The sequence below is a fragment of the Macaca mulatta genome, chromosome 9 (assembly GCF_049350105.2).
Source record: "Macaca mulatta isolate MMU2019108-1 chromosome 9, T2T-MMU8v2.0, whole genome shotgun sequence".
NCBI lineage: Eukaryota > Metazoa > Chordata > Mammalia > Primates > Cercopithecidae > Macaca > Macaca mulatta.
Window position 1 is genome coordinate 81,960,370 of NC_133414.1, and position 22,365 is coordinate 81,982,734.

General features: G+C 40.4%; 1 protein-coding gene and 1 non-coding gene across 2 annotated transcripts in view; one reads left to right on the plus strand and one right to left on the minus strand.

Moving 5' to 3' along the window:
* The window catches only part of DNAJC12 (DnaJ heat shock protein family (Hsp40) member C12), a 45,181-nt gene extending 23,166 nt beyond the window's left edge, over positions 1-22,015 (plus strand). Inside the window, exons 3-5 of the mRNA XM_015147519.3 lie at positions 3,298-3,437; positions 12,173-12,377; positions 21,473-22,015. Of these exons, the coding sequence (XP_015003005.1) occupies positions 3,298-3,437; positions 12,173-12,377; positions 21,473-21,567 (440 nt within the window). The 3' untranslated portion in view covers positions 21,568-22,015. The remainder of the gene's footprint in view (positions 1-3,297; positions 3,438-12,172; positions 12,378-21,472) is intronic.
* Positions 9,341-9,447, minus strand: LOC114670192 (U6 spliceosomal RNA). Its single transcript, XR_003719676.1, has one exon. It is a non-coding gene; the product is annotated as a U6 spliceosomal RNA (small nuclear RNA).
* Positions 22,016-22,365: the final 350 nt, after the last annotated feature.

Consider the following 22,365-nt stretch of genomic DNA (forward strand, 5'->3'; position numbering starts at 1 on the left):
TCGAGGACTAATTCTGCTCAGGATCTTTTCAGGTGCTTATTGGCTATTTGTATATCTTCTTTGGAGAAATGTTCATTCAAGCCTTTTGTCCATTTTGCATTTGAGTTATTTGTCTTCTTATTGAGTTGTAAATGTTCTTTTTTTTTTTTTTTTTTTTTTTTTTTTGAGACGGAGTCTCGCTCTGTCGCCCAGGCTGGAGTGCAGTGGCGCGATCTCGGCTCACTGCAAGCTCCGCCTCCCGGGTTCACGCCATTCTCCTGCCTCAGCCTCCCGAGTAGCTGGGACTACAGGCACCCACAACCGCGCCCGGCTAATTTTTTGTATTTTTAGTAGAGACGGGGTTTCACCGTGGTCTCGATCTCCTGACCTTGTGATCCGCCCGCCTCGGCCTCCCAAAGTGCTGGGATTACAGGCGTGAGCCACCGCGCCCGGCGTAAATGTTCTTTATAAATTCTAGATATAAGTACCTTATCAGATATATTATTTGCAAATATTTTTTCCCATTCCATGGCTTGTCATTTCACTTTGTTCATGGTATTCTTTGAGACACAAAAGTTTTAATTTTGATGTAGTCCAATTTATCTATTTCTTTTGTTGCTTGTGCTTTTGGTGTCATATCTAAGGAGCTCTTGCCTAAGCTGAGGTCACAAAGATTTATTCCTATGTTTTTTTCTCAGTTTTTTTATGTTTTTAAGTCTTACATTTGGATCTGTGATCCATTTGAGTCAATATTTGTTTATAGCTTAAGGTAGAAATCTAAATTCATGCTTTTTATATATTGATATTCAGTTGTCCTAGCACCATTTGTTGAAAAGACTGATTTTTCTTCATTAAATTGTCTTGGCACTCTTGTTGAAATCAATTGACTGTAAATGTGAGGGGTTTGTTTCTGGATTCTCAATTCTATTCCATTTATAAGTATGTCTATCCTTATGTTAGTACCACACTGTTTTCACTACTGTAGCCTTGTAGTATAAGTTTTGAAATTCAGAGGTGTGAATTCTCCAACTTTGCTCTTATTTTTTTCAAGAGTTATTTTTGGCAATTCTGGGTCCCTTGTATTTGCAAACAGATTTTAGGACTAGATTGTCAATTTCTGCAAAAAAGGCAACTGGGATTTTGATAGCGATTATGTTGAATCTGCAGATCAGTTTGGGGAGTATTATCATTTTAGCAATAGTAAATCTTTATGAACATGGGATGTCTTTTCATTTATTTAGATCTTTTTTAGCGTCTTTTGACAATATTGTGTAGTTCCTTCTTTTGTTCAATTTTTAAAAAATATTATATTCTTCTTGAAGCTTTTTTTTTTTTCTTTTGAGAAAAAGTCTTGCTCTGTCGCCCAGGCAGATTAATGGTGTGGTCTCAGCTCACTGCAACCTCTGCCTCCCAGGTTCAAGTGATTCTCCTGCCTCAGCCTCCTGAGTAGCTGGGATTACAGGCACCTGCCACCATGCCCAACTAATTTTTTTTTTTTTTTTTGTATATTTAGTAGAGACGGGGTGTCACCATGTTGGCCAGGCTGGTCTCGAACTCCTGACCTCATGATCCGCCCGCCTGGGACTCCCAAAGTGCTGGACTACAGGCATGAGCCACCGTGTCTGGCTCTTGATGCTCTTATAAATGGAATTTTCTTAATTTCGCCTTCAGATTGTTCATTGCTAATGTGTAGAGACATCACTGATATTATTTGTATATTGATTTTTTTATTTTTTTGGAGTCTTGCTCTGTCGTCTAGGCTGGAGTGCAGTGGTGTGATCTTGGCTCACTGCAACGTCCACCTCCCAGATTCATGCGATTCTCCTGCCTCAGCCTCCCGAATAGCTGGGATTACAGGCACCTGCCGCCATGCTCAGTTAATTGTCTTCTTGCTGTGTTTTCGCATGGGGGAAACAGAGTGAGCAAGTCATCTGGGTTTCTTTTATGAGGGCACTGATTCCATTCGTGAGGGTTCCACCCTCATGACCTAATCATATCTCAAAAGCCCCATCTCCTAATACTATCATTTTGGGAGTTAGGAATTCAACATGTGAATTTTTGTTTGTTTTGAGATGGAATCTTGCTCTGTCGCACAGGCTGGAGTGCAGTAGTGCGAACTTGGCTGCCTGCAAGCTCCGCCTCACAGGTTTCAATGATTCTCCTGCCTCAGGCTCCTGAGTAGCTGGGATTACAGGCGTGCACTAGCACGCCCGGCTGATTTTTTTTTTTTTTTTTTTTTTTGAGATGGAGTGTACGCTCTGTCACCCAGACTGGAGTCCTGTGGCACAGTCTCGGCTCACTGCAACCTCCACCTCCCAGGTTCAAGCAATTCTCTCCCTCAGCCTCCCGAGTAGCTAGGATTACAGGCGCCTGCCTCCACCTCCAGCTATTTCTTTTTTGTGTGTTTTTAGCAGAGACGGGATTTCACCATCTTGGCCAGGCTGGTCTTGAATTCCTGACCTCGTGATCCACCCACCTCGGCCTCCCAAAGAGCTGGGATTACAGGCGTGAGCCACTGCACCTGGCCTATATATGGATCTTGTATTCTGCTCTGCAGAAGGTTTTTACTTCACTGAGGAGCAGAAGAGATTTTGGAGGTGTTTCTAACAGAGCCATAAAAGGTTTCTATTATATGCCATCTGGTCAAGTAGATTAGTGACAAGCTACCATTTGTCCCAGCATCTACCATGTTATTTATTATACTTAAGGCCTCTCGTTTCTCTTAGGACAAAAAGCAGACCAGCATCCTTAACATGACATCTCAGGCCCTAGTTGATTGAGCTATTGTCTGTCTACTGTATAGCCCCCCATCCCTCATCATTCTGCCCCTAGCATTGTGTCCTCCAGCCACACTGGCAGTTCCTACTTCCTCTAAGTCACCGTGCTCCTTCCTGCTTTAGGGTCTTCAGTTTTACTGTCCTTCTTGCCTAATTACTGCCCTCTCTCACACCCAGCACTAAAAAAGGTAGTTTTCTTCCTACAAGGTAGAACAGTATTTTTTCAATGTTTACAAATGTCTCTTTCCCCTGCTAATAATGTCTATTGTTCACATCTATGTCATCAGCACCAGGAGTAGCATCTGGCACATGACTGAGGCACAATACAGGGAGTGGATAAACTGTGTGCCAAGCACTTTACATCCATGATCTTGCTTGTCCTTTTGATACCCTTTACAAAAGCTTAATGAGGTAAATTGGCCCAAGGTCACATAGCTAGTAAGTGGCAGAGTCATGGTTCTAGTAAGATCAGTTGGATAGTTTTGGAGTTTAAAATATCCCCTCCGAGAAAGAAGTGCTCATTTCTTGATTTGTTTTCCAGTGGAGACTTTTCAGAAACTGCAGAAGGCAAAGGAGATTCTGACCAATGAAGAGAGTCGAGCTCGCTATGACCACTGGCGAAGGAGCCAGATGTCAATGCCGTTCCAGCAGTGGGAAGCTTTGAATGACTCAGTGAAGACGGTGGGTTTCTTGCTGGGGATGACGTGAATTTGTGAAGCTCGGGATGCCCATGGATTAGACTCATGTAGTTGCTTAAAGAGTCATTTGGCAATAGGAGGGAGAAAACCAAGAAGTTAGCAGAGTCTGGATGTAATTTAGTGTCCATAAATCCCATGAAGAGAAACTCACCAGAATAGAAGCAATGAATTTGTGCCAGAAGAGCCTGTGACTACATTTTTTTTTCAGTCTCTTTGGCTGTTTGTTTCAGTATACACACTCCCTGTTATTGCTTACTGTTTTATGAGCTCTAATAAACGTGCTTCTCAAGTTGCTCATGAATTGCTGAGTTTTAACCATTGTAAATTCATATTCTCCATCTTTTTCATTTATGTCAGCTTGTTCTCTTTTTAAGGCTTAGAATTTTCATTAAAAAGGCAGGATCTGATTAGTCAAAGAAAGTCATGAATTATTCCTATTAAACATTCTGGTGAAAGAATTGTTAGACTTTAAAAACATTGTGTTATCTTCTTCATGTCATTAAAAGGCATAAATATCAAAATATTCACTCTAATTACTGTCATATGTTTATTTTGTTCAACATTGACCTTTGTATATTATAGACAAAATGTAATTTTAAATATTTAGGCATGATTTATTACCTAGATTCTCTCCATTGGAACATTTTTCTATGACATGGGACTTATAATACAGAAATTACCTCATAGGTAAGTTTTCAGGGACAGTTATTAGAATTAGTGTATAAAATGATTCACATCTCTTAAATTATAGTCCTTCAGGGTTACATTTAGATTTCCTTCTTCAGAGTTTTTATTTTTGAAGACTTGAGCAAATTGTTGATAAAAGGCCCATAATACTGAAGGGTGTTTTTGAAATAATGGGGAAGAGCAATGAAAAATTCCAAAGTATATAATTAAAGCCACTCTACATAAAGTGTAAGCTGTTTTCTTCTTTGCATTTTGGGAAGAAGTGTGCATTCATGTGGATTTGTTTAAGATGGGCTAATTATTTATGAGAGACTAACCATATGATTATTGTATAAATGCACAAAATTACTAGAGGGAATCTTTCAAAAAATTGTGACTTTATGTATCAAAAAATAAGATTTTTGTCATTTTCGTTGTGTAAATTCAAAATTCCTTTTTGACACTAGCTAAATATTGTTCTACCAACTCTGCATAACCATATTTCCCTGTCTTCTAAGTGTCACACACTGTAACTGCAACTGGATTCCTGACTCTTGCTATTCTATTCTATTCTATTCTATTTATTTATTTATTTATTGAGACAGAGTCTCGCTCTGTCGCCCAGGCTGCAGTGCAGTGGCGCGATCTCGGCTCCCTGCAAGCTCCGCCTCCTGGGTTTGCGCCATTCTCTTGCCTCAGCCTCCCGAGTAACTGGGACTACAGGCACCCGACCCCAAGTCCGGCTAATTTTTTGTATTTTTAGTATTTTCAAAAACTCTTCTCCAAATCCCCACTTGGATTTATATTGCCAACATCTTTCCATTAAATACTAATTTCCTGTCTCCAAACACATCATTTCTGCTTTGAATGTAGCTTAACTGTGAACTGTTTGAGGTTTTACAATAATTACATTTTAGATATTACTGGCTGCATCATTTCTCTTGTCAGCAAAGTTGAAATAGTATGCTGGGCTATATTTGGCTTTAAATTTATTTTTATTAGTGGTACAAAAATGATGAGATGCCTATCTCTCTGCTTCAAATTAGCATTGATTTTTTTTTCTCATATAGTCTTCTTTGTTTGGGCTAAACCTTATTGTTTCTGATATCCTTCTATTTCTCTTCCACAGTGGACTTTGAATCGTATATACCAAGTATTACCTGTTCTATACCTCATTTGATAGACATTCTATAACTTTCCTTTCATTCCTTTTTGTTCTTTTTTTTTTTTTTTTTTGAGACAGAGTCTCACTCTGTCGCCAGGCAGTGGTGCAATATGGACTCACTGCAACCTCCGCCTCCCGAATTCAAGCGATTCTCCTGCCTCAGACTCCTGGGTAGCTGGGACTACAGGCACACAACACCACACCCAGCTAATTTTTTTTGTATTTTTAGTAGAGACAGGGTTTCACCATGTTGACCAGGATGGTCTCCATCTCCTGACCTCGTGATCTGCCTGCCTCGGCCTCCCAAAATGCTGGGATTACAGGTGTGAGCCACCGCCCCCGGCCTCCTTTCTGTCTATGCCTTACAGTAACTTTTGCGTGTGAGAGCCTCACTTCTTTCTATAACATTTTAGTTGTCGCCTTGTCTTTTTGCATATTTCATCTGTTCATCATTTTGCATTTGCTACTCTAGAGACATTAATAACAATGATCATACCTAGTATTGTTCGTCACCTAAGAGATCACGTCTATCATTTTGTAGATAAATGTCACCATTAGGGTGTTTGTGTCAGGTATTCAGTAGTGTCCCCTTTATTCCCAGTTTTGCTTTCCTTGGTTTTAGTTACCTGCAGTCAACCCCAGTGCAAAAATAGGTGAGTATAGTACAATAAAATATTTTGAGAGTGTAAGAGCACATTCACATAACTTTTATGACATATATTGTTATAATTATCCTGGTTTATTATTAGTTATTGTTATTAATCTTTTACTGTGCCTAATTTATAGCTGTGGCCATGCGGGCGTAGTAGGAAGCTTTCCTGATAGGTAGTCTGTGGCCAATTGGACCCACCCCAAAGACACCTTGCCCAGCTGGGAACCAAGAAACAATCAGCAGACAAACAGGCCCACGTGGGGCTGACCCAACCAGCCGTCCCAGAGGCAATCAATTTGTCAAATGATCAGTTCACCAAAAATGTGTTTCCATTAACTCTTTATAAAATTTGTAGCAATTGAAGTGGCATGAGATAGTTTTAACAGCTTATGAGAACTATGCCCATATGGCCACAATTATAAATTAGGCACAGTAAGAGATTAGTAACAATAACTAATAATAAACTAGAACAATGATACCAACATATGTAATAAAAGTTATGTAAATGTGCTCTTACACTCTCTCAAAATATTTTATTGTACTATACTCACCTTGTTTTGGACTGGGGTTGAACTATAAACTTTATCATAGGTGTGTATATATCAGAAAAAGCATAGTATATGTAGAGTTTGGTACTACCCAAGGTTCAGGCATCCACATGGGGTCTTGGAATACCCCTTGAGGATAAGGGTAGACTATCATATATGCCATTCTGACAATAAAACGATTATAACTTTATTATTTCAACTTCAGTGACATGTATCTAAAACGCATGCCCAGCACATTTATACATTTTTTTTTTCTTTTTTTTTTTTTTTTTGAGACGGAGTTTTGCTCTTGTTGCCCAGGCTGGAGTGCAATGGCGCCATCTTGGCTCACTGCAACCTCTGCCTCCCAGGTTCAAGCAATTCTCCTGCCTCAGCCTCACGAGTAGCTGAGATTACAGGCATACGCCACTACGCCCGGCTAATTTTGTATCTTTAGTAGAGACAGGGTTTCTCCATGTTGGTTAGGCTGGTCTCAAACTCCCGACTTCACGTGATCTGCCCACCTCGGCCTCCCAAAGTGTTGAGATTACAGGTGTGAGCCACCACGCCTGGCTAGATTGTTAAATCTCATAAATTCCCTTTCCTTCACACCATCAACCCTGTGTTTCTGCTTTTTATTTAAACAGTATAATCCCTCTGGAAGGAAAAGCATTGTTTGGGAGCATTATTAGTCCCTGTACCCACAAGGCAGGCCAAATCACAGTATACTTTTGTAGCATCACACACAGGATCATATCTTGGGAATTTCCTTTCGGAAAATTCCTCAAATGAGCCATAGCCTCAGGGGTGCCACATTTTTTTAAATTAAAAACTTTAAAAAATTTTCAGTAGTTTTCGGGGTACAAGTGGTGTTATGGTTTGGATTTGTGTCCCGCCCAAATCTCATATTGAATTGGATGAGGGTCCTGATGGGAGGTGATTGGATCATGAGGGTGGATTTCCCCCTTACTTTTTTCATCATAGTGAGTTCTCATGAGATCTGATGGTTTAAAAGTATGTGGCACTGGGGCCGGGCACGGTGGCTCACGCCTGTAATCCCAGCACTTCGGGAGGCCGAGGCAGGTGGATCACGAGGTCAGATCGAGACCATCCTGGCTAACATGGTGAAACCCTGTCTCTACTAAAAATACAAAAAATTAGCCGGGCGTGGTGGCGGGCGCTTGTATTCCCAGCTACTTGGGAGGCTGAGGCAGGAGAATGGCAGGGACCCAGGAGGTAGAGCTTGCAGTGAGCTGAGATCGCACCACTGCACTGCAGCCTGGGCGACAGAGCAAGACTCCGTCTCAAAAAAAAAAAAAAAAAAAAAAGTGTGTGGCACTTCTCCCTTCTCTCTCTTTCCCGCCACCATGTGAAGAAGACCCTTTCTTCCCCTTCACCTTCCACCATGATTGTAAGTTTCCTGAGGCCTCCCAGTCATGCTTCCTGTTAAGCCTGAGGAACTGTGAGTCAATTAAACCTCTTTCCCTCATAAATTACGCAGTCTCAGGTAGTCCTTTACAGCAGTGTGAAACGGACTAATACAAACGGTTTTTAGTCACATGGATGAATTGTATAGTGGTGAAGTCTGAAATTTTAGTGCACCCATCACCTGAGTAGTATACGTTGTACCCAATATGTAGTTTTTTATCCTTCAGTCTCCCTCCCAGCCTCCTACTTTCTGTATATTATACCACTCTGTATGCTTCTGTGTACCCATAGCTTAGCTCCTATTTGTAACGGAGAACATACAATGTTTGGTTTTCCATTCCTAAGTTACTTCATGTAGAACAATGGCCTCCAGCTCCATCTAAGTTGCTGCAAAAGATATAATTTTGTTCTTTTCTAGGGCTGAGTAATATTCCATGGTGTATATATACCAGATTTCTATCATCCAGGAGTGATGCAGCTGAACTGGTATTTTTTTCCCCACACTGTCTATCACTTTACTACCCACTTATTTATTTCTCTTTTCGTTTTCTAGAAGTTCCTCCTGATAGTTTAATTTGTAAAAATATTTTAAGACCTCACCCAGGTCAATGAATATGTTGGTAGTTTAAATTTAGACATGTAGTATTGGTCTGAAAAAAAGGGTTTGGAGTGAGGATTCAGTAATCCAGGTCTTTGGGATCCTGTGATAACCTGAAGAGTTATCCCAGGATTCCAAAGAATCTTAAGGAAATGTATCTTTGTCATGCTAAATGGTTTTACCCACAGAGACCCAGGGTGTGGATGGCTCTCCCTCTAGCACCAAAATATATGGCAGCATGGATTTAGGATGCCTATGGGAAAAAGAAGCCACAGCAAAGGCACAGTCAAAATGAATGGCTGAGAAAAATTCTCATAAGCCGCTAAAACTATCTCATGCCACTTCAGTTGCTACAAATTTTATAAAGAGTTAATGGAAACACATTTTTGGTGAACTGATCATTTGACAAATTGATTGCCTCTGGGCTGGTTGGGTCAGCCCCACGTGGGCCTGTTTGTCTGCTGATTGTTTCTTGGTTCCCAGCTGGGCAAGGTGTCTCTGGGGTGGGTCCAACTGGCCACAGACTACCTATCAGGAAAGCTTCCTACTACGCCCACATGGCCACGGTTTCACCAGCCAGATGGGAAACAGTGTGCAATTCAACACCTTCTGCTAGTTCAAAAGGCAATCTGTCTTAATTGGATGTTATCCAAAAGCAGGTCAGAAATCACCCTGACAAATAAAAAATTCACTCGTGGTGATCGCTGATCCAGGATAATAATAACCAGTCAATTTTGTATAGCTATTTAGCTGATCTATGGCTCGTCTAAGTCAATGGATTTAAAAAAATTTTGTGCCAATGTTTACTGGAATGTAAACCAAATTTTTTATTTCCCTGTGTGTGTGTGTGTGTTTTAATGAATGCTTCACGAATGTGCCTGTTATCTTTGCGCAGGGACCATGATAATCTTCTTGGTATCATTCCAATTTTGGTATATGTGCTACTGAGGCGAGCTCTATTTCCTAGTATTGACGAAGGTCTAGAATGTAAGAAAATGACTTCCTAGAGAAAAAAACAACTCATTTAAGAAAGCTGGTAAACAAGTTAGTTGTGAAGGCAGAATAACAACATAGCAATTTCATAAACTGTTAAGATTAGTGGCCTTTGCACATAGGTTTGCTGTCTGTTTAGTTTTAGTTCCTTCCATGCATATATAGATTTTCTGTCTTGTGCATTTTATTATCTTGCTCTACAGACTCTCCCCTTTCTAGTCTCTCTCTTAGTCGGTATCAATTGCTGTCATTTGATATCTTTTATTGCTGCTGATTCTATTGAAATGAGTAGCTCCATAATAGACTAGTTTGCTTGATGTTAAATGTTGTTCTGTGCAACTAATACCCTTGTGGAGTTGAGATATATGCTTGTGAACACAGAAATGAGTGATTTGCAGACTATCTAACTGTGTCCCAGCAAACAGTGATGCTTAGCATCACTCTGATGTTAGTCCTTTGATTGAACTACAAAGCATGAGAAGCACTTGTATCTGAGGTTAGATACAGTTTGGATATTTCTTCTGTATATTTCTTTAATGAGGATCAGCAGATGTGGGATTCTGATGATAACATATTTTATTCTGATTTACTCACAAAGGAGATGGATAAGACGACTATTTCAGAACATCTTTTCACTGAAACCTTTAAAGCATTTACTGTGGATTAGACATTAATTCTATCTAAGGCAGACCACAGGTACTTTGATTTCAAGAGAGAAGTACTGAGGCACAGAGATCAACACATCATGTACAGGCCACCTTGCTGGCTTGTGAAGCTCACAGTTTACATTTTCAGCTCTCTGGGCCCTGAATTCTTGAACGTCTTATTCCCTGTTTTTCACTAACCTTCGTAGTATCCTTTTGCAGAGGAAGTCACTGGCAGCCGTTTTTATTTTGTGCATATGCAAAAACCAAATCAAAACAACAAATCTAAACCAACAAAGTCAATTTTTTTAATACCAGCTGAGGCATTGCCTCTTTAAAAAATTAACATTTTTATTTTGAAATAAAATCTACAGAGAAATGGGTAGTACTTGCATTTACAATTTAGCAAATGGTTTTGAAGTGTTTACTCTCTAACTATTCCCTTCCCACACATATTGTTGGCACCAGGAATCTCCCTCCTTAAATGTTTTTGCATCGAAACTTCATCTAATTTTAAAAATAGAATATTGTCTTTTTTTTTTTTTTTTTGAGACAGAGTCTCGTTCTGTCATCCAGACTGGAGTGCAGTGGTGCAATACCAACTCACTGCAACTCCCGCCTCCTGGATTCAAGTGATTCTCGTGCCTCAGTCTCCTGGGTAGCTGGGATTACAGGCACATATTACCTTGCCCAACTAATTTTTGTTTTTTTAAGTAGAGATGGGATTTCACCATGTTTGCCAGGCTGGTTTGGAACTCCTGACCTCGTGATCCACCTGCCTCGGACTCCCAAAGTGCTGGGATTACAGGCGTGAGCCACTGCGCCCAGCCTAAAATAGAATGTTTTCTAATTGTAGATATACATAATCTTCTCATAGAAAATTTGGGAAATACAAAAACAAAAGATGTAATTCTGTTACACATATATAACTACAGTTACATTTTGGTACCTTTCATTCCCATTTCTTTTTCTTTTTCTTTCTTTTTTTTTTTTTTTTTTGAGACCGAGTCTTGCTCTGTTGCCCAGGCTGGAGTGCAATTGTGCAATCTTGGCTCACTGCAACCTCCGCCTCCTGGGTTCAAGCAATTCTCCCGCCTCAGCCTCCTGAGTAGCTGGGATTACAGGTGTGCGCCACCACACCCAGCTAATTTTTGTATTTTTAGTAGAGACGGGGGTTTCACCATGTTGGCCAGGATGGTCTCAAACTCCTTGCCTCAGGGTTGCCTCAAGTGATCCACCCACCTTGGCTTCCCAAAGTGCTGGGATTACAAGCATGAACCACTGCGCCCAGCCTCTATTCTTTTTCTTGTTAGGGTGAGAGCTGATTACATTTATTGGTGGCAATGACTGCTTTATGGGGTGGTTCTTGGATCTTGGGGTTGATTAGCCTGTGGACTGGTTATATTTGAAGAAGAGGATTCAGGATGACACTTCTTTGTAGTTGGGAAGAGATAGGTTGAAGGTGGGAATAAATGACTTCTTTGATTTGAATAGGGCAGAGAGCTAGAATATTTATAATTTTAGGGTGTTAAAAGGCTATGTTTCCCTCTAGTCTTGAGTTTTGGTAATAGAACCAGTATGTCACTGTTTCTTAGTACTTCAGGAATAGCTTCCCATAGTATCCAGATGAGGTTTTAAGAAATAGTTAGACATTATTTTGGTTGATGGTAGGGCTAATGATTCCACTTGAAATATTCTTGACACAGCAAATCAAAAGCGCTCTTTTTCACTGTATTCATTTGTTAATTCGTACATCCATCTCTCCATTCATTCATCCATCTGTCCAATTTTTAGATCTAATAGGAAATACATATACAGAACAGAAAATAAAAAAGGTACAGAAGGGTGTATGGTGAAAAGTAACTATTAATAGTTGGATTAATTACTATTTGGATTAATTTGAGTAACTTGTTAATAGTCAAGTCTAACATGTTGTTAGTTAGCGCTACAGTAGTAGGTCAGGTGTTACTACATATCAAACTTTAAATATAGAAAATCATATAACATCAACTTAATTTTTGTATCTCTGCTTTACATTAATTTAGTCCATGCACTGGGCCGTCAGAGGTAAAAAAGACCTGATGCTGGAAGAATCTGACAAGACTCATATCAACAAGATTGAAAATGAGGAATGGAATGAGCAAAGAGAAAGAAAGAAAGAGGAGCTGGCTTCAACCACAGAGAAAACGGAGAAGAAAGAACCCAAGCCCCTGGAGAAGTCAGTCTCTCCGCAAAATTCCGATTCCTCAAGTAAGTCATGTTATATAACTGCAGAATGGAGAAAGTCTGAAATTAAAGAGCTTTGTTTATAATGTATTTATTCTTAACTTTTCCAATTTGCACAGCAGTGCCAAGTTTAAAGATTGGTTTAGCATCTTAAAAGAAACTTAGTATTGACACCGAAACTGGAAGGCATTCCTCAGAAGGGAAACCTTGAGACAATTCTCAGTGTCTTTGGCTTTACTGAAATAACACTAGCTAACATTGATTGAATGTTTATAATGTGCAGGAACACTCTTTACATATATTAGTTTACATTTATTATCTCATTTAATATTAATTTTACATATATTAACTTATTTAATTCTCACTACAAGCTTGTAGGCTGATGTCAATATTATTCTCATTTTATAGATGAGAAAACCAAAGTCCAGGAGGTTGAGTAATTTGCTTAAAGTCATACAGCTTGTATGGGAAGGGAAAGGGGTCTGAACCAAGGCAGGTTGGCTTCAGAGTCAGTGTTCCAAGGCATTGCCCTATCTTGTGATAATGCCTTATTTAATTTAATTTTTTTTTTTTTTTTTGAGATGGAGTCTCACTCTGTCATCTAGGCTAGAGTGCAGTGGCATAATCTCAGCTCATTGCAACCTCTGCCTCCCGGGTTCAAGCGATTCTTATGCCTCAGACTCCCCTGTAGCTGGGATTACAGGCGCCTGCCACGATGCCTGGCTAATTTTTATGTTTTTAGTAGAGATGGGGTTTCACCATATTGGCCAGGCTGATCTTGAACTCCTGACCTCAGGTGATCCTCCTGTGTGGGCCTCCCAAAGTGCTGGGATTACAGGCGTGAGCCACCACGCCCAGCCCAACAATGCCTTATCTGTAAGTAGCTCTCTAGACATTCTGAATCATTTATAAATCCACTGAAGCAGAGTATTATAGAAGTTTACCTCCTGGCTACCAAGCTACACTACCTGAGTTCACATCCTAGCTCTACTGCTTATCATCTGTATTACTTGGCAAAGTTACTTAACTTCTCTAGACCTCAGTTTCTGCATCTATAAAATAGGGATTATAATAGTACTTGCTCATCCAGGTGCATTGCCATGCACTTGTAGTCCTAGCTACTCAGGAGGCTGAGACGGGAGGCTGGCTTGAGGCCAGGAGTTCAAGGCTGCTGTGTGCGATGATCACTCCTGTGATTAGGTGCTTGCATTCCAACCTGGGTGACATAGTGAGACTCCATCTCTTAAATAAAAAATAGTACCTTCTTATAGAGTTACCATGAGGATTAAATGGGGAGATACATACAAAATGCTTAGCACAGCGGTTCACCTGTAGGAAGCCCTAGGTAAATGTTAGCTGTTTGTATCATTTGTCTATCTGACAATCTATCTAGCCATCTGACTAGTTTAGATGTGTTATATATACACACACATTGTAACTGTCCTTCAAATTATGTGTTGATTCTCAGGGTAGTGATGTAACACCCTATTCGAATTTAGCCTTTAAGCAGAACGTTCCTGAACACCCTAGAACACTTGTATTAAAAAAGAAGATAGTTTGATGGCTTGTGGTGGATTATAGTCTTTTGAGAAATAATCACTTCAAATCTCTTTTTGGGGAGAACTTTTACATGTTCTCTTCTTGCTGGGAATGAAGTTTCATAGTGTTTGATTCAGATGTCTCTGTTGGTTACCCAAGAGATGGCTGTGGAGTCTGCACATTGATTGCATCACCCAGTAACTGGAAATGGTTATAATATAACAAACTGATCAAAGGAGAAGCCCGAAATGTAGAAAAACAGTGTTTTAAGCAAACACAGGAGTAAAATCACTCCTCTGCATGTTAACACGATGAATGTTCAGTTATGTGTGTCTTGAACCCCTGGGGGTTCCCTGAGTCATTCTGTTTTTGTCAGATTTAGACCAAGTCTGTGCACACCAGAATTAGGTGTAATGTGGGTGGGGTGAGAGATACTTCAGAGACTCAGGCATAATGCTGAGGCCTCATGAGCCCCTCTTATAGGAAATTTTCCTTCTTTTTAAAAAAATAGTCATTAGATACTGAATAAAAACAAAAGAAGTATAGACTTGCTGTTAAAAAATTCAAAGAATCGGCCGGGCGCGGTGGCTCACGCCTGTAATCCCTGCACTTTGGGAGGCCGAGGCGGGCGGATCACGAGGTCAGTAGATCGAGACCATCCTGGCTAACACGGTGAAACCCCGTCTCTACTAAAATACAAAAAATTAGCCGGGCGAGGTGGCGGGCTCCTGTAGTCCCAGCTACTCCGGAGGCTGAGGCAGGAGAATGGCGTGAACCCGGGAGGCGGAGCTTGCAGTGTGCCGAGATGGTGCCGCTGCACTCCAGCCTGGGCGACAGAGTGAAGACTCCGTCTCAAAAAAAAAAAAAAAAAAAAAAAAAAAAATTCAAAGAATCATATATAGGCAGTAACTTAGTGTCTACCCCAGGCTGCCAACTTTCTCTGCTTCTATTTCTTTTTTTTCTTTTTTTGAGACGGAGTCTCACCCTGTTGCCAGGCTGGAGTGCAGTGGCATAATCCTGGCTCACTGCAACCTCTGCCTCATGGGTTCAAGCGATTCTCCTGCCTCAGCCTCCTGAGTAGCTGAGATTACAGGCACACGCCACCATGCCCGGCTAATTTTTGCATTTTTAGTAGAGACGGGGTTTCACCATGTTGGCCAGGATGGTGTCGATCTCTTGACCTTGTGATCCACCGCCTTGGCCTCCCAAAGTGCTGGGATTACAGGTGTGCGCCACCGTGCCCGGCCAACTCTGCTTCTATTTCTTGAAGTAACCAAGGCTGACACTCAGATGTGTTTCCTTCCACTACTCTCTATGCTAATACAAGTGTGTATATGTGCACTTATGAGAGCTTTAAAAGTAAAGAATGGGGTTATACTGTACACATTTCTCTGTGTTACATGGTGGTTAAGAATGTGGGTTCAGCTTTTCACTGATGAGTTGTATGACCTTGGGCAAGCTAGTTAACCCCTCTGCATCTATGTCTTCTTAATTATATAATGGTCAAAATATTAGTGTCTACCTCATAAGAATTTTTTTTTTTGAGGAGTAAATAACTTAATTGTCTGGGTGCAGTGGCTCACACCTGCAATCCCAGCAATTAGGGAGGGTGAGGTGGGCGGATTGCTTGAGGCCGGGAGTTTGAGACCAACCTGGGCAACATGGCGAAACCATCTCTAAAAAAAATATGAAAATTAGCCAGGAGTGGTGGTGCGTGCCTGTAATCCCAGTTGCTTGAGCCTGGGTGTGTGGGGGGATGTTGAGGCTGCAGTGAGCTGCAATTGCACCTCTGTACTCCAGCCTGGGTGACAGAATGAGATCCTGTCTCTCACACACACACACACACACACACACACACACACACACGTAAAATATTTAGACCAGTACCAGGCACATCGTAAACACTTTTTTAGTGTTAACTTTTATTATTAGGGACTTCTTTTTAAATCCTTACATTCAGAATGAATTCCTGCTTTTTAACAGCTGATAACATTCCACAGTGTGGATATATATTATGTCAAAGTCAAACAAAAATATAGATTCGAACCTCTATGTAAAACATTTTACTTGGGAAAATATATAAAAACTACATTGCAGGCCGGGCTCGGTGGCTCAAGCCTGTAATCCCAGCACTTTGGGAGGCCGAGGCGGGTGGATCACGAGGTCAGGAGATCGAGACCATCCGTGGCTAACATGGTGAAACCCCGTCTCTACTAAAAATACAAAAAAACTAGCCGGACGTGGTGGCGGGCGCCTGTAGTCCCATCTACTCGGAGGCTGAGGCAGGAGAATGGCGTGAACCCAGGAGGCAGAGCTTGCAGTGAGCCGAGATCGCGCCACTGCACCCCAGCCTGGGCGACACAGCGAGACTCTGTCTCAAAAAAAAAAAAAAAAAAAAAAAAAAAAACAACTACATTGCAATTCAGGGCATACACACAGATGGGTGGTCTTTGGTGTGTCTGAAGAACAAATAAAATGTTGTGTGTTTTATTAGAAAGAGAAATGTTACATACTGTTATGAAAGAAAACTCATTGGCACTAGCAAAGATTTTGGAGCTAGCAAGCTCTAATTGGTGAGTGATGGCAATAGGTAAAACTAGCCTTAGAGGCAAGGCAGGTCATTTCAGCAGCTGGCTTGTGATAGAATTCTTGGGCAGGCATTTGTGTCTTGAGTGCTTTTCTTTTCCTCTCCCTGGTTCTTGACTCTAATTTACTTGGGTAATAACAGATAATGCCAATTCATATAATTAATTTTCACATATAATTTACTCAGAACAAATTGTGATACCAGTTTTGATGTCTTCATATTGTGATATGTATGCTTTTTTTTGAAGTGAAGCCAGCCCTGCAGTCGCTTGGGCCTGTACTCCTAGAATTTTGGGAGGCTGAGGTGGGAGAATCGCTTGAGTCCAGGAGTTTGGGACCAGCTTAAGCAACATAGCAAGAGCCCTGTCTCTACAAAAGTAAAAAAAAAACATTAGCTAGGTATTGTGGCGTGTGCCTGTAGTCCCAGCTACTTGGGAGGCTGAGGCAGGAGGATTGCTTCAGCCTGGGGGTTTGAAGCTGCAGTGAGCTATGATCCTGCCACTGTATTCCAGCCTAGGTGACAGAGCAAGACCCTGTGTCTCCCTGTGTCAAAAAAAAAAAAAAAAAAAAAAAAAAAAAAAAGAATGAAGTAGAGGGGATGGGAATCATTGTTCTTTTTTTCTGAAACAGAGTTTCGCTCTTGTTGCCCAGGCTAGAGTGCAGTGGCACCATCTCAGCTCACTGCAACCTCCACCACCCAGGTTCCAGTGATTCTCCTGCCTCAGCCTCCCAAGTAGCTGGGATTACAGGCACCCACCACCACACCCGGCTAATTTTCATGTTTTTATTAGAGATGGGGTTTTACCATGTTGCCCAGTCTGGTTTAGAACTCCTGACCTCAGGTCATCTGCCCACTTTGGCCTCCCAAAGTGCTGAGATTACAGGCATGAGCCACTGCACCCAACTGGGAATCATTGTTCTAAGAAGCTGTTGTTGGAGAATTATGAAATTCTGCCAAAGGTTGCATTTACAAGTATTTTCTTTATGCTGTTTAAAAGATTATTGGCTTTCTGACTAGTGCCTTAAAGCTGGAGTTGGATATATCAAAGCGCTGTTGCATGATTATTTATGATTTCATTTTACTGCAGTGTAAATTTTTGTAATGTCAGCATTTAAGAAATATTATTCCCGTCAACTTTACCAAGCCCTGAGTGGCTTCTTATATATTACTTTTCAGCATATTTGCTAATTTCCTCAAGCAGTGCTAGATATTCACTTTGGAATTTGCCTTTTGATGTCTCTTCTGTGATGAGCAGCCACCAAACAGCCCCCACCACATTCTAATTCTTTATTGCAAACAGTAAAATATGGAGCACTGCATCTGAAAACCACTGTGCGAGACAATCTCATTTTTACTTTCTTTCTGCTTAAATATGCAATAAATATGCATTCTGATAAGTACAGTTCTAGAATAAGATAGTTTCGTGTAACATCTTGGAGTAAAAAAGAGAAAGAAAAATTTTTTTTTTTTGAGAAGGAGTCTTGCTTTGTTCCCCAGGCTGGAGTGCAGTGGCACCATCTTGGCTCACTGCAACCTCTGCCTCCCAGGTTCAAGCTATTCTCCTGCCTCAGCCTCCCAAGTAGCTGGGATTACAGGTACCTGCCACCATGCCTGGCTAATTTTTTGTGTTTTTAGTAGAGACGGAGTTTCACCATGTTGGCCAGGCTGGTCTCGAACTCCTGACCTCGTGATCTGCCCACCTTGGCCAGCCAAAGCACTGGGATTACAGGTGTGAGCCACCGCGTCCCACCAAGAAAAATTTAAATGTATGCAATTATTTTGGTGTGCTGCCATGTCCCTGGGCACTTGCCTTCCTAGGCATTGCCACTCCTGTGGCTCCAACCACAAACATTGTGACTCTGCCAGAGGGCTTGCTCTGGCAATGGAGCCTGCTTGGCAGCAAATCAGCAGGCGGTAAGTGCCAGGAAGTAAATGCCCTTTGGATGACAATAATGAGTGGGAGTGGGAGGCTAAATTCCCCACATCCTTCACCCCTCACATGAGATAACTCTAAAAAGTTTTATATTGTCTCCCAGGGTTCCCCAGTGGGATCATTTGTAGTTACCCATAGTGGTAACTTGTTTGATAATGTACCTTTTCTAGATTTGGTTCTAATTCTGTTAAGGTGCCACCTAGGATCACCTCCCAAATTAGCCACTTTGTTTCAAATTCTTTTTTTTTTTTTTTTGAGACAGAGTCTCATTCTGTCACCCAGGCTGGAGTACAGTGGTGCGATCATGACTCACTGCAGCCTCGACCTCCTGGGCTCAGACGATCCTCTCACCTCAGCCCCCAAATAGCTGGGACTGTAGGTGTGCACCACCACATCCGGCTAATTTTCTATAGAGATGGGGTTTCGCCATGTTGCCCAGGCTGGTCTCAAACTCATGAGGTCAAGTGATCCATTGGCCTCAGCTTCCCAAAGTGCTGGGATTATAGATGTGGGCCACTGTGCCCAACCTGTTTTAAGTTCTTGTCTGCATGTCTGTTTCTACAGGAACCCAAACTAGAAACTACATCCTTTTTTTTTTGATGGAGTCTCACTCCGTTGCCCAGGCTGGAGTGCAGTGGCGTAATCCGGGCTCACTGCAACCTCCACCTCCTGGGTTCAAGCGGTTCTCCTGCCTCAGCCTCCTGAGTAGCTGGGATTGCTGGTGCGTGCCACCATGCCCAGCTAATTTTTGTGTTTTTAGGAGAGATGGGGTTTCGCCATGTTGGTCAGGCTGGTCTCAAACTCCCAACCTCGTGATCCGCCCGCCTTGGCCTCCCAACGTGCTGGGATCACAGGCGTGAGCCACCATGCCTGGCCATAAACTACATCTTTTTAAACAAAAATGACACTTATTTACTATATAAAACGTGAGAAAATATGATCAAGCAAAAGGAAGAACATATAACTCATAATCTTATCATTTAGAGAAATATGTATTATCGATTTTTTTGGTATATTTTCATTTGTGTTAGTATGTTTAAAAGGATCATACTATACATATTTTGTGAGTAAGTTTTAAGTATAGGAACAATTATAGCAATCAGAAACAATTTCCTTTTTGCTTTTTCCCCAAGTGAAAATTCTTTAGATTTGTTTTCTCCAATAATTCTTTAAAAAGTGTCAGTGTAATCTGTTTTTCTGAGATAACCGTTGTTAACTATTCTGTGTATGCTTTTTCTGACTACATATTTATATACTGTATTAAAATATCATATTTATATACTATATATCATATTTATATACTTTATTAAAATATACATATATCATATTTATATACATATTTATATATCATATTTATATACTATATTAAAATATCAATGGAAGCATATTTTATATATTATTCTGTAACCTGCTTTTTCGTTAGCAATATTATTAACATAAAAAGACAAAAGGTATAGCTGTTTATTGCAGAAAAATAAGAAAGTACAGATAAACAAGAGTATAAAAAATGAAAATTGGCCAGGCACAGTGGCTGATGCCTGTAATCCCAGCACTTTGGGAGGCTGAGGCGGGTGGATCACCTGAGGTCAGGAATTTGAGACCAGCCTGACTAACATGGAGAAACCCTGACTCTACTAAAAATACAAAAATTAGCTGAGTGTGGTGGCTCATGCCTATAATCCCAGCACTTGGGAGGCTGAGGCAGGAGAATCGCTTGAACCCGGGAGGCGGAGGTTGTGGTGAGCTGAGATCGCACCATTGCACTCCAGCCTGGGCAACAAGAGCGAAACTCTGTCTCAGATAAACAAACAAATAAACAAAAAAAGAAAATCACATCTATTGTAACAATCCAGGAGTAAATACTATTAATTTTGGTGTACCTTTTCTTATCTGTTTGTTTGTTTTTTGAGAGAGTCTCACTCTATTACCCAGGCTTGAGTGCAGTGGCACACTCTTGGCTCTGCCTCTGGGGCTCAAGTAATCCTCTTGTCTTAGTCTCCTGAGTAGCTGGGACCACAGGCACATGCTACCATGCCCGTCTAATTTTTTGTATTTTTTTATAGAGGCAGGGTTTTGCCATGTTGCCCATGCTGGTCTCGAACTCCTGAGCTCAAGAGATGCACGTGCCTCGGCCTCCCAAAGTGCTATGATTACAGGTGTGAGCCACCATGCCTGGCCTTCTTTTTTTAGATTTAAAAAAATTTCATATAAATACTCATGTAAATAATGAGTTCAGGAATGAGATCATACTATATAAACAGTTTTTTTTTTAACTGTCACTTAGCAATATGCTATGAGCATTTTTCTATGATGGTAAATATTAAAATATTGTTAATGATGATATCAAAACCTTTTAACCAGCTTTCATTTGCTAAAGTTTAGAATGTTTCCTGGTTTGCAAATAAAATTTATAAATGGTATCATTATAAACATCCTTACAGTTAAATTGTTGGGTGCATACATTATTATTTCCTTAGGATACATTTCAAGAAGTAAAATTATTGGGTCAAAGGTTTATACATTTTAACAAGTTTGATAAATATTGCCAAATTGCCTGCCAGAGGAGTTTTGCCAATTTATACTTCTAGTAGAGAAGGAAAATTACCTTCTTTTCCTCTGGTTTTCAACAATGTTGTTTATTGTAACTAAAAAAGAAAAATCTTATTACCATGGAATTCAATTATAGTACTTGTATTTCCAGGGATCCTTTTACCATTGACTTTTAACTTTTGAAAGGTTTTTGAAAACTGTGAAATTTGTTTCGAATTTCTTTGCATGTGAATTGTCAAAATCCCCACCACCGGAGGCATCTATGTATTTCCTCTTATTAAGTATTTAAGCATGTGAGGTCTTATCATCCATATAAATTGTAATTCCTGTTCATAAGAATTCCAGTCTGCTTAAGTTAATCCATTTCTCTAAGATGTTAATAATTCACACCAAAGTCTTACCCTTACATTGTACCTGTTGCAGTGAAATTTTATCCCCAAGCTGTTTTACTGTAACAAGATTGACTTTTCCTACTTCTGATTTTAAATATTTATTTTTTTTCCTTTAAAGGTTTTTCAGATGCAAATGGTTGGCACCTTCGTTTCCGCTGGTCCAAGGATGCTCCCTCAGAACTCCTGAGGAAGTTCAGAAACTATGAAATATGAAATATCTCTGCTTGAAAAATGAGGAAGAGCAAGACTGTCTTCTATGCTGCCAACATGCAATCTTTGTTTATATATTAAAAATGTCATGTTTATATGTCATGTCTGTGAATTGCTGAGTACTAATTGATTCCTCCATCCTTGAATCAGTTCTCATAATGCTTTTTAAATGAGAAAAATTCAGAAGATGAATTTCTCCCAATATTTGAATAAATTAAAGCTCTTAGATACAGAGTAGATTGTATTATATGCTTTTTCCTGTTAACACTACTTATAGAAATCCATTAAAAAATCAATCTCTGTATAGTGTATTTAAATATTTCATCGACATACTGTGATCTCTATTGTGATGGATGTACAAAAAATGTTTTCTTGCCCTTGACTTACAATGAAATGTGAAATTACTTGTCTAAATCCCATGGAGAAAAATAAATAATTTTCCCAAAGTTCATAATGATTTTATAATTCAATTTTTTTTAGGGTCTTGCTCTGTCACTCAAGCTAGAGTGCTGTGGCATAATCATAGCTCAATACAATCTCAAACTCCTGTGCTCAAATTATCCTCCTACCTCAGCCTTTCAAGTAGCTGGGACTAGAGGCACACACCACCATGTCTGGCTAATTTTTTATTTTCTGTAGAGATGAGGTCTTGCTATGTTGCCCAGGCTAGTCTTGAACTCCTGGCCTCAAGTGATCCTCCCATCTTGGCCTCCCAAAGTGCTCGGAAAACAGGCGTGAGCCACCATGCCCGGCCTTGATGGTATTTAAAAAATAATTTGAATAGATATTTCTAATTTAATT